Raw genomic sequence first — 13,457 nt, 5'->3', positions numbered from 1 at the left:
TAGCACACAAGGTTTAATGCAAGGCATAAGACGAACCAGCCACGGCCCAATTACACTACTGGGCATTAAAATTGCTACACCAAGAATAAATGCAGATGATAAACGGGTATTCATTGGACAAATATATTATACTAGAACTGACATGTGATTACATTTTCATGCAATTTGGGTGCATAGATCCGGAGAAATCAGTACCCAGAACAACCACCTCTGGCCGTAATAACGGCCTTGATACGCCTGGGCATTGAGTCAAACAGAGCTTGGATGGCTGCCCATTAAGCTTCAACACGATACCACAGTTCATCAAGAGTAGTGACTGGCGTATTGTGACGAGCCAGCTGCTCTGCCATCATTGAAAATACGTTTTCAATTGGTGAGAGATCTGGAGAATGTGCTGGCCAGGGCAGCAGTCGAACATTTTCTGTATCCAGAAAGGCCCGTACAGGAACTACAACACGCGGTCGTGCATTATCCTGCTGAAATGTAGGGTATCGCAGGGATCGAATGAAGGGTAGAGCCACGGGTCGTAACACATCTGAAATGTAACGTCCACTGTTCAAAGTGCCGTCAATGCGAACAAGAGGTTACCGAGACTTGTAAACAATGGCACCCCATATCATCATGCCGGGTGATACGTGAGTATGGCGATGACGAATACACACTTCCAATGTGCGTTCATCACGATGTCGCCAAACACAGATGTGACCATCATGATGCTGTAAACAGAACCTGGATTCATCCGAAAAAATTACGTTTTGCAAAACATGTACCCCAGTTCATCGTTGAGTACACCATCGCAGGCACTCCTGTCTGTGATGCAGCGTCAAGGGTAAGGGCAGCCATGGTCTCTGAGCTGATAGTCCATGCTGCTGCAAATGTCGTCGAACTGTTAGTGCAGATGGTTGTTGTCTTGCAAACGTCCCCATCTGTTGACTCAGCGATCGAGACGTGGCTGCACGACCCGTTACAGTCAAGTGGATAAGATGCCTGTCATCTTGACTGCTAGTGATACGAGGCCGTTGGAATCCAGCACGGCGTTCGGTATTACCTTCCGGAACCCACCGATTCCATATTCTGCTAACAGTCATTGGATCTCGACCAACGCGAGCAGCAATGTCGCGATACGATAAACTGCAATCGCGGTAGGCTACAATCCGACCTTTATCACAGTCGGAAACGTGATGGTACGCATTTTTCCTCCTTACACGAGGCATCACAACAACGCTTCAGCAGAAAGCGCCGGTCAACTGCTGTTTGTGTATGAGAAATCGGTTGGAAACTTTCCTCATGTCAGCACGTTGCAGGTTTCGCTACCAGCGCCAACATTGTGCGAACGCTCTGAAAAGCTAATCATTTGCATATCACAGCATCTTCTTCCTGTCGGTTAAATTTCGCGTCTGTAGCACGTCATCTTCGCGGTGTAGAAATTTTAATGGCCAGTAGGCTAAATACATTTGACAGTAAGTGGGCAAATTCTAAATTAGTATTGCACACCTGATAATCAGCAGCATGACAGAGTTGAAAATATATAATTTATGCACTGTTTCTTGTCGCTCTTACAGTGAGTATTGTGGATTGGGAGGAATGGGATGTGCACTGAAAGTTTTATGTTGATAAATACTTTGACGACACTTTTAAGCTTTAATACAAATTTATATTGCCATAAGAGATTTATGACGATGATGACACTGATGACAATAATGAAAGTTTTTAAAATCTTAACGAATCATTTACTTTTGAACACATTATGGGAGAGGCAGTGATCAATGTCTTACAAATATTTACTATTAAAAACAGTCTTGATCACGATTTATTTATCAAGGTGACCAGTTTCGACCACTACTGTGGTCATCTTCAGACCTACAAGTTGTATACAAATCTTTAATTAGACGGCTACATACATTAAAAAAATACATTAAGTTATAAAACCATGAATTACCATTGAGTAGGAAACTCTTTCTGTTGGAGAAACACTACTGGAGAAACCAGTGCACGTTTTACTATATATAATGGAGGCTCCGCCTCCTTCTGACAACATGATGTCATTACTAAGCATTGAGTTATAAGTCGAAATGCAATTTAAAATTTCTTAATGAAAAGAATATTGTCAAGAATTAAAAATAAATACACACTAAACTTAGCTTATTAAACAGCAATTGTCAATTAAGAAGCGTTAAAAATATTTAAACATGTAGGATAAATGAACTTCGGTTTGGCAGTACATGGGTTGCCCTCTCAAGGCCTGTTAGTGAACCATTTGGAACCACTGGTTGCCATGGTGAAGTTGGACGCCGTTCCAAAGATGAGGTAGCAGGCTTCTTTCCTCTGAAGTTGTTGTAAAGTCGATAGGCGAGCTAGTGGTTGCCATGGTGAGGACAAATGCCAGTGCAAAGATGTGGCAGCAGGCTTCTTTCCAACGAAGTTGTTGCGAAAGTGGAATGGCGAAGACTGTCACGTCAAACGATCTATTATTGAGCAGCAACATGTCTTTATTGAAACGATTTTCAATGAGTAGGCTGCAATAATTTTTAGCTGACATGTATACTACATGCTGCGCAAATATGATACGAAGTTGTTGTCCATGTATATGAAATATTGTCAATGAAGTTGGTATGTAAATTACATGTGACAGTTTTTAATAGGCATTGTTATTCCTTAAGTTATATGCCAGTCTTATAAACAAATAAAAATAATGAAAATGGAAGGAATTTAAAATTATAATATTATGAGCCATAGTGTCAAAAATAGAAGGATGTGAATTAGCAATATACAGTCTAAAAGCATATAAGCAAAAATTCTAAAACTGATCGTCAGTCATAAAATAATGTTTGGTGAAATAAAATTACAAAGTAAAGATAAAATATTTCCTAAAAGTCTTAATAATCTTAAAAAACGAATGACAGAAGAGTAAACAGTCTAAAGCAGATCATCGAAAAGCTCAAAGAAATGTTTGTCTTTGAACCGAAGTTGTTCGTTTAAAACAGATAATGGATTACTTTTGTGAAGTGAAAAGATTTCAATTTCTTCTAAAGTATTTAGCAGTGGTCCTTTTGGCACAGTATGTAATATTTTCAAATTGTTAGAAATGCAACCCTCAGAGTGATTGTATCCATCAAGGTGTTGACCAAATATTCATTTGGTATGTGCAGTACCAGTAGTATGTTCTTTGAAACATGTTAGAAAGTTACGACCAGTTTGGACAATATACTGTTTGTCACAGCCATTACATATTATTTTGTAAACGCCTGACTTTTGGTATATATTTGAGTCCCCAATTGTGTGTTTCAGTTTCATCTGCAGGGAGTTATTAGTTTTAAATGCTATTGTCACGCTTGTGTTCTTAAATTATTCATTTATTTTATCTGAAATAGGTCCCATGTGTGTCATTTCTGTAAATCTCTTCTTGACATTTATAACAGCATCATTTGTTTCTTGTAATTTTTTATACAACCGATCAACATGATGTGAATTATAATTGTTAGCAACTGCTATCTGTTTTAATGCATCAATTTCCTCCTGGATTGCATCAGGTTGAAGAGGTAATTTCAGTATCCTATGTATCATAGTTTTAAAAAAATGCCATTTTGTATCATAATGGATGGCATGATGTGGCATTTATTATGTCGGTTGATGTGGGTTTTCTATAAATAGAAATATTATGTTTTCCATTCTTGTTTGTAATTGTGAGGTCCAGTAAATTAATACTATTGTTACTTTCGTGTTCTACTGTAAATACAAGTTTTGGGTGTAACGTACTTAAGTTGTTAGCGAAAGCATCAATTTCTTCCTTAGAACGGTTATATAATAGCAATGTATCATCAACGCATCTTTTGTAGTATATAATTTGTTATTTCTGGATTATTTTTGAAAAATTGAATTTCAACATAATTGACGAAGATATCTGCTATAGTGCTAGCAAGTGAATTCCCCATTGCAAGTCCATCTTCCTGTATGTATATTTTATTATTATATGAAAAATAATTAAAATCTAGAGTAATTCTTAACAGTTCAATGAATTCTACTATTTCTTTGGGGCTCACGATTTTGTGATACGTTAAGTTAATATAGTATCTTGAATAGGTATATTCGTGTAAAGATTTGTGATGTCCAACTATGCAAACCTTGCGTTTTTTGGAATATCCACATCATAAATTAATTTTGTTAATTCAAAACTGTTTTTAATACTATAATTTTCTTCATAAATGTAAAAGGATTTTAAGATTTGATTAAGCTTTTTGTTCAGGTTATAAGAGGGACTGTTGGTATTATTAACAGCTGGACGAATTGGTAAATTTGGTTTGTGTAATTTGATTTGTGATCTCAACTTAGGTAAGGTGGGGTTCATAACTTTAAGTGTTATTTTATCTTTAGGTGAAAGTAAAGAGTCACTATCATCAATCACCTTTTTAAGATTTATTTGAAATCTTGAAGTCGGGTCTTTATTAACCTCAGTTATTCAATTAGCATCAAAAAACTGTAAAGTCTTAAAAACATAATCATCTTCACTAACAATGACAAGAGTATTCCCTTTATCTGCCCTGATTGCAATAGCTTTATTACTTAATAACTTCTGGTTCATTTGTTTTACAAGTTTTAATTCATTATTATGTTTATTTTTATCTTTTTCATTAGTAATGACATTTTTAGTTTTATGTGCAATGTCACATATTTCAGACCTACTAAATTGTGCATGTTTTGCAGCAACCTTTACGTCAGCAATCACAAGTTTAATATTTGCATTGCTCAATTCTGGAGCTTAATTATATTTTAGGCCTTTGTTTAAAAGTGTTGTCTCTGCATGAGTAAAAGTAATTTTGGTTAGATTGCTTACTCTTGGATAAAAGTTATGTACATTTGGTGAAACATCTTATGAACTCACATTTTGGTGACTAACAAGGGCTGCAATTTTCTTATTATGCTTATTAAGAATAATTTCTCATACTGCATTAATTTTGTCATCTGTAAAGTTAAGTAAGTGTGAAAATATTAATGGTGACAACTGACTGCTAATTTTGAAATGTAAAATGTACATTTCAAGATTTAATGCATCTTTTTCTTTATATGCATCTTTAATTTCAGATCTAATCCATAGAATGCTACTCTTCTGTCATAAAAATTTTTCTGTGTTTGATCTGGTATTAAAACTAATTGTTACATAATTAGGAATCACATGATTCATTAGAGATTGTTCGTTAAAAGAAATTTTGGAATTAAGTTTCATTTTTTTAGTGCATAACCCTCTAAACATCTTGCAATCTCCCAATAGCTGACTTGGAAATAAATTAATTACTTTTGAATACTTTATGGCACAGGCAGTGATCAATGTCTTACAAATATTTACTATTAAAAACAGTCCTGATCACGATTTATTTATCAAGGTGACTGGTTTCGACCACTATTGTGGTCATCTTCAGACCTACTAGTTGCATACAAAGCTTTAATTAGAGGGCTACATACAGTAAGGAAAATACATAAAGTTATAAAGCTATAAAATGATGCCACCATTATATATAGTAATACGTGCATTGGTTTCTGCAGTAGTGATTCTCCAACAGAAAGAGGTTCCTACTCAATGGTAATTCATCGTTTTATAGCTTTACAAGTTTCTGTATTTTCTTTAATGTATGTAGCCCTCTAATTAAAGCTTTGTATATAACTTGTAGGTCTGAAGATGACCACAGCAGTGGTCGAAACCAGTCACCTTGATAAATAAATCGTGATGAAGACTGTTTTTAATAGTAAAAAAAATTAACGAATTGTGTTACAGATGTTAAGATGAGTATAATGAATTATATGATCATAAGATAAAAGTATATCTTACACTGGTATCTCACACAGGCCAGTGAAGTCAAACTTTCTCCTCTGTGCTCGTCTTGAAACTCCTAACTCATATTGCACTTCCAGATAGCTAGCTAGCTGGAATAAGCAGAAGATGTGCTTTGTTGGTGCTGCACATTTTTCTATATTTCGACTGATTAGCACATGCTGCAGTGTTCTTCTGTAGCACGCTAGGGTAGAAGTTGGCACAGAAACAGATAACTTAAAAACCTGTGCAGTTAGCATGTTTGTTTGTATGTAAAAGTAGACTTCGGAATTTTCCTTTGTGTGAGACTGAAGTGCCGAGTTGAAATTCTAGATTCACATATTTTACTGATCACGTCAGTTAAGCATAATCTATTATTGATTGTATTAATATCCGTTTGTATTTTGGTCTATTGTGAAATTCGAACATTCACGAGTGTCACAATGAACGCCTACTGTTACTGTTAATTCTAGGCTTAAACTCAATTTTGCTCTAATAAGAATGTTGAGAAGAGTAGGCCTATCCTTTTGAAAACAATCTTTCTCTAATTGCACTGTATAATTACTTGAGAAATACTTTACTTGTGAGAAATTTCCGTCGCTTACAAAACTATATTTTCGCAAGTTACCAGTAAGTGTTTTTGGATAACTTATTTCGTAGAAAATCAATGTTTGTTATTCACACATACTGCTAAAGAGTAGATCACCCCAAATTTCACCGTATATCGACGCAAATAAAAGCGCATTTTTGAGAATTTTCAGAAGCTGCTTCTCCTGTACATAATCTAACTTGTTGTAAATCAAAGTTTGTGATTTAGGTACTGTAGCAGACACAAAATTTTCCATTAAAGAACGTACATATTACCTACATTTTTCATAAATTAACTTCATTTTCAAATTTACAAGTAGCTATAACTAACCTTAAAAAGTTTACTCTCGTCTTAATAGAATTATCGCTTTCTATATTTGCTTCAGTTCTTACGGGAATTAGTACCTTTTTAGCTCAATGGACATAAAAGACAACCAGCAAGCTTAATTTGAAGTTATTTGTTCACTTTCCTGCAACACATTGCGCCAGCCAAAATTAAGCCCCAGACTGAATGCAATTCTCAAAAATGGGTTGAGCTGGTTGACTTTTGTAGGCAGCTGGAAATCGCCTTCACTACTGTCAAAGGACTGTCAGCTGCTGCAAATCAATATGGTGAAGAGTTCCCGAGAGTCATGTACCTGTGGTACCAGTATCAATGGTGACTCAAGTACTGTCCTCTCCTGTGGACCCTGTCTCCTCTGAAGAGAGTACGGAATCTCTCATTACTCGTGCACTAGACTGTAACTGGCGTTTCAGTGGTAGATCCAGGCGTCCTCCACAGTGTCAACAGGGACCATGGAGGCTTAGGGTGCTGTACTGATACCCTTAATATCAATTTCTAGGTGCTGTCATTCACTGAAATTGAAACTGAAACTAAGCCAGTGGGACTCACTTCACCTGTTTTTGGGAAACCTGTTTCGTCACGTGTCAGTAGGAGGTAAACGCAAAAAGGCAGACGTATATTAACTGTTGGCGGTTCAGTTGTACAGGGAATGATTGTTCCCCTTACGGAAATGGCAGCAAGGGACAGGAAAGGGCATGAGATGCACCCTGTGTGTATATCTGGAGGCCTCATTCAACATCTTGAAGAGGTTATTCCAACAGCCATTGAGGTAATGAGGTGCAAGCAACTGCAGATAGTTGCACATGTTGGAATAAATGAAGCCTGTTATCTGGGCTCTGAGGTCATACTGTGATCATTCCAGCAACTGATAAGGCTGAGAAGACCAGCCTTATGTACAGTTTCAGCAGACCTCACAATTTGCAGCATTGTCTCCAGAACTGATTGTGGATCATTGGTTCTGCACTGAGTGGAAGCACTGAACCAGATACTTCGAAAGTTCTGTGACAAGCTAGACTGCTACTTCCTGGACTTGCGCCATTTTGTTGAGAACTGTTAGGTGCCTCTAGATTGGTCAGGTGTGCACTACACATCAGAGGCTGCTGTCCAGGTAGCTGATTGTATGTGGGAGCAAACAAAAGTTTTTTTAGACTAGGCGACGTACTATGCAATCCTGGGAACAAGAGTTGCAGTAAATCCAGAAGTAGTATCAGTGTAAGATCGAAACAAATGCCTCCCACAGGTGAGAGTATTAAAATCCTAGTTGTTAACTGCTGAAGCATTCGCAACAAAGTGCCAGAATTCAAAGCACTCGTGAAAAACAATTAAGCCTCCCTAATACTGAAAGCCATTTGAAACCTGAAATTGATAGCGATGAGGTTTTTGGGGAAAATTTAAGTGCACATCTGAAGGATAGGCTAATGGGAAATGTAAGTAATGTATTTGTCACAGTACACAAAAACTGAAATCCACTGAGATAGAAACTAAAGCTGGATGAGAGACTGATTGGGCAAGACTCTGTATCAGTGGTGGACATGAAATGGTAATTGGATTCTCTACTGCCTTCCAAACTCATCTCCTGATGTAACCAGAAACTTCAGAGACATTCTGTGGACTTGAAGTACTCAAAGTAGGTGTCTATGATGCAGTTTGATGTTACAGCAACGGAAATAATGGCAGAACTGAAGTGATGAATAGAGCTGGTATAGATCCTGGTGTGTTTAAAACAAAAGCTTTTTACACCATCGACGACAGCTTGGTCAAGAAAGCTAATGGATCAATGTCTGACCTGCAAATATGGGCCAGGGAAATGTATAGAGAGAAAAGGAATCTGGAGGATGTATGAGTATGGACGATTTTAAAACTGAGGTAAGCTTATTACATGTAGAAGTACGAGCAGAAAATTTTTGAACCTCATTTTCTCTGTTTTAGGCTTCTCACGTTATTATAACTATTCAAATTTCTGGCAAAATAATATTTATGAATATTTTATATTATTTTTCCGTTAAAACACAGCTCCTTTTTTACACATGCAAGATTTTAGATTTGTACATTAATAAATATGGCTGTAATGATTTTTTAAATAAATGTTTACATTTTCCATTATATCTCCCCTTAAGGTACAGTAATTATTTTAGAGCCCATGTCTCCTATGCAGTTTTTCTTGTTATGAGATATATACTACTGCCTCTCAAAATATGGAATACTAGTTTCTAAAACACTGTACACATTTGTTTCTCAATTCGTCCCCTTTACTGTATTTTCTTCTTTCATTTCATTCTCTTGTGGACTAACAACTGGCTAATAAATTTTCTAATTTCTACCATTTTTAAACATATTGAATTTTTGCACAGTATCAGTATACTCATGGTAAATGTATTGGCACTTTGTACTTCTAATTAATTTTGATTTGCACAGTTAAAATAATTATTGCTTACCACATTTTTCCTCAGTATCAACACAGCCTTTTTATTTGTGTTATTATTACTACAGTATTTCTGAAGACTCCTTCCATTACGATTGTCCAAGTGTTTCCAGTATTTTCTTTTTCTGAGCATGTCACTTCAACAGTTCTGCCAGATATGGAATATGACAACAACTACCCTGGGTCACCTAATGGTCAGCAAACTTTTCTTATAGATAGGGTTATTTTTTTAATTTCGTTACTGTAATACAAAGCAACCTCAGATCTAAACAAATTCTGCTGCCCTGTAATTTTATGTCCCTAACAATATCCCTTCACCTACACTCTGGCCTATTCAAAAGGGTGAAATGTTAAGAATGTACAACTCGGTGTGCTAGTCCAAACAAGGATCCATAGATATTAATAATTTTTGTATTTTCTTTTTTAGTTACAGTTCTACCTTCTGTGCTCAATCATAGCTCGGTGCATATGCTAGTACAGTGGAGTTGATTTAGTCTGATATGCTTGTGATTCTTTTTTCATTTACTTGTGCTAAAGCAGACATGGTTTGTGCCATCTACAACAGCCTCACTTGTGTTTTATCTCTGTCACAGAGCAGGCAACCCATCCCTGTTGCTATCGAGACTGGCAACTTCATCTTTCCTGGAGGGCCCAATATAAACTAGCACTGCAATAACTGCCGACTTCTCTGACTATATTCATGACTCTTAATTGGCCCTCAAGCAATCACGCAACTATCAACTCTATCTTGTCCACAATCCACCTGGTGTTCTGCACTGAAGCAGCTCCTATATTCCCAAAAATGATGCTGATACAGTTTCATGCTAGGATTTCATTCGTTTCTCTTTCTGTTTAAGCACAACTCTTAGCTGCTACTATCAATCATCCTTATAGTGTTAGCTAAATTTTCATACACTGAGAACTAATATTTTCCACCAAATCCTTACTTTCCTTGTTCTTGTCAGAAGGAATATCGGACTGTGTTTCTATTAAGTAGGTTGTGCATCTTCGTACCTGCAAAATGATGAGAGTTAATGCTATGATTGTGGCATTCCATCTAGTTAACCATAAAAAGGATGCAGCGCTGGGTTTATTTCGTTGCTAATATCACTGTACCAAAAGCCATCATGTGATGTTTCCTCCACTAACATATGAATAATCTCCTTTTCTCTGGACATTAAAAACAAATGATACAGTTTTTCTTACTGTTACTTTTATTACATTACTTATTTATTTATTTGTCATTTCAAAAGTACCGAAATGTCAAAAATATATATGAGTGTTGACATAATTTTACACAAAAGAGGGCAAAAACTTTGACACTTCAAGTGCATTTGGTGTATCTCTCATAAGGTCTTGTATGGTGCAGGTGGTTGGTGATGAGGAACACAGCAGATTGGTCTTGCATCTCATTGTGTTTGACCATAATCTATTGAGAGACCTCCATATTGACCACTTCTCCGAATATCCAGGAGGAAGTTCTTCCTTTGGAGCGATCCATTCTCCCAAATACCAACGTTTCTCCCGCCATCGCGAGATCGTTGCCACATATGGATTCTCGATGAGAGCCTCAGTAGTTGTCAAGAAGCTCTTCCTTGATATCTGCCTCATATAGTGGATGGGCGTTCTTCGTTGTGGCCTTACTTTTCTCATATCTCGCAGCTACCTAACGTCTCATTTCAGGAGGATCTTTGCCAGCGAGGCAATGGAGTTTGTCCACAGGAATAGGTCTTAAGCAACCCGTGATAATCTGGTAAGACTCATTTAGAGCCTCATCTACGTTCCTGGCATGAGTGGACTTGTACCACGCTGAACATGCATATTCAGCAGTGGAACAACGTAGAGCAGGCGCGCCTGAGCTCACAGTGCATGGATTAGCACACATGATGTATGTGTCAATTGTCGCACTGTTTTATTTCTGGCTGCCACTTTCTCTTTGGTGTTTAGGCAATGCTTTTTATATGTTAGCGCGCGATCCAGTGTTTCTACAAGATATTTGGGAGTAGGATTATGTTCGAGTGCGATCCCTCCCCTGGATATATTTAAGGATCTATTTGCCTGTTTATTCTTGAGGTGGAAAGCGCAGATATGAGTCTTGGCAGGATTAGGTATCAAGTAATTCCCATAATAGTAAACAGTGAATTCTTCCAAAGATTTTGATGGCGTATCTTCTACAGTCTCAAAACAGTCAGCCTGAGTAGTGATAGTGCAGTCATCAGCATAAATAAAGCTTCGAGCTCCTTCAGGGATAGGTTGATCGTTGGTATAGATGTTGAATAATAGCAGTGCAAGCACATCGCCTTGTGGCAGCCCATTTTCTCAGTTCTCCACCTACTTTTCTTACCCGAAAATTCCACAAAAAAATCTGGAATTCTGGGGAAGGTTTCTAATATCGTACATGCATGTGAAGTCTTTAGTTTTGTCATAAACTTTATTCAGAAGGAGCCGATGGATGCTTGCATCACAAGCTGTGGATAGATGGATAAATACAGCACCTGTAATGTGCCATTTCTCATATCCATCTTCGATATGTTGTGTTAAGTTTAATATCAGATGTGTAGCTCTCCCCTTGTCTGAAAGTTGCTTGCTGTGGTATTAGAAGAGGCTCCGCCTTTCTAATCATTCTCTGAAGACTGAGCCTCTCCAGTATTTTGTAGAGGTCACAGAGTAAAGAGACTGGTCTATAATTTTTGGGTTCTTTCCTATACTTTCCTTGTTTCAGTGTGGCAATTACTCTTGATTTTCGTCATAATTTAGGGCTTTTGCACTCTCGAATACAGTTGCCCATAAATTGCAGTACCCAAAGCATTTTAGCGGAACCAAAATTCTTGATTTGTTCAGCTCTAATGTCATCCAGTCCTGCTGCTTTTCCCTATTTACATTTATTCAGGGCTGAATTCAATTCTTCAACAGAGAAATAAGGAGATAAGATGCTATTCTCTTGGTCTGTTTGCCTAAATAATTGTTTCCTCTCTATATTTCTGGATTTAGTTGATCTGCCATTAATGGGAAGTTGTTGAGCAATTTGGTCTGGTTTAATATTAAAATATATGTTGACCTGAGTGTTATCATTGCTCAGGCGATATAATAGCCTCCAGGCCTTTTGACTACTTTTACTCATGTCACAGTCTGCCATTAATTGAATCCATTCTTCTCTGTTTGCCTCAGATATTGAAGAGAGGACATTCTGTACATGAATTGATGTGGCTTCACTAAAAGGATCTTCAAACTTTCTGTAGTACTCCTAAAGAAGAGTGGTCGTTTCAGGTGTTATACCCTCGATATAGTTCATTCTGCATCCCCTTAGAATTGATGCTCAGGAGGAGGCATTAACGATGTTAACAAAATTTTTATATTGATCTATCAGAGGAGCTATAGTTACATTTTTCTCATGTAATAACTTTGACAATTTCTGGCAATCAGCCGTTTTGAAGTTGTACCTTCAGGTTAAAGTGATTTCTTGAGGGCTTACTTGTGGGAGAACTTGACACATAATAGGTCGATGTGTATTCGGTATGGGCTTACAGACGGATTTAGTGCAGGTATGAAAAATACTTTCACTAACAAAAAGCTGATATGGATTACAGCCTGTGTGCACTGAAGAAAGAGGTAGTTTGCTGTCATGAAGGAGTGAGAGATGGAAAGTTTCATCCCACAGGAGGACAGCCTCACCATTTTGATCCTCTTGAGTGTACCCCCCAAACATGGCTGTGAATGTTGAAATCACATACCACAATAGAAGCTTTCCCTGTAATAACATGTTCAGGTGGGGTGAAGGAAAAATCTGTTGCTGGAGCTTTATACGCTGATGTGACTATACTGTTACTCAACAATAATAATTTCAATATTATTATCATCTGACTGATGAACACTACAGACAAAGGTCAGGTCTTATAAGGATAGCACTGCCATACTGTGCATGTTGTGTTTCAGCAACCAGTTTTATTCCAGGAACTGAAGGAAGTCTCTGCTGGGTGTATGTGTGTATTTCTTGAACACACAAAATATCACAGTGCTTAGTGTGGCACGTCTTGCAAGAGTTGTTGCTTGCAGGGAGGTATTCCGTCAATATTCATGGATATTATAGTCAACACTGGCCCAAAAACGACCACTGATTTAATGTCTCTAATACTTCTGATGTGAAAGGATCAGTCTACTCATAATTATTCGTAGTCATGCAAATACTTAAGAAATGTCCCATAACATGCTTTATGGCAATATTTGTTGAAAATCAACTAACCTGAGTATAACTGAATAGAGTTAACTAATGCAACCACCACAGGTGGATACTGGTGTATCTC

General features: G+C 37.2%; 1 protein-coding gene across 7 annotated transcripts in view; it reads right to left on the bottom strand.

Moving 5' to 3' along the window:
* LOC126426817 (zinc finger protein 665-like) overlaps nt 1-13,457 on the bottom strand; it is a 555,446-nt gene that overhangs the window by 470,806 nt on the left and 71,183 nt on the right. Inside the window, exon 9 of one of the 7 annotated variants that reach the window (XM_050088835.1) lies at nt 2,335-2,448. The exons of the other annotated variants lie outside the window; for them this stretch is intronic. Within the exon in view, the coding sequence (XP_049944792.1) occupies nt 2,355-2,448 (94 nt within the window). The 3' untranslated portion in view covers nt 2,335-2,354. Of the gene's footprint in view, nt 1-2,334; nt 2,449-13,457 lie in introns of those variants that run through there. 7 annotated transcript variants of the gene reach the window in all.

Source organism: Schistocerca serialis, chromosome 11 (genome assembly GCF_023864345.2).
Source record: "Schistocerca serialis cubense isolate TAMUIC-IGC-003099 chromosome 11, iqSchSeri2.2, whole genome shotgun sequence".
Lineage (NCBI taxonomy): Eukaryota > Metazoa > Arthropoda > Insecta > Orthoptera > Acrididae > Schistocerca > Schistocerca serialis.
The sequence above is the reverse complement of the archived record's forward strand: the minus strand, read 5'-3'. Positions and strand labels throughout refer to the sequence as shown.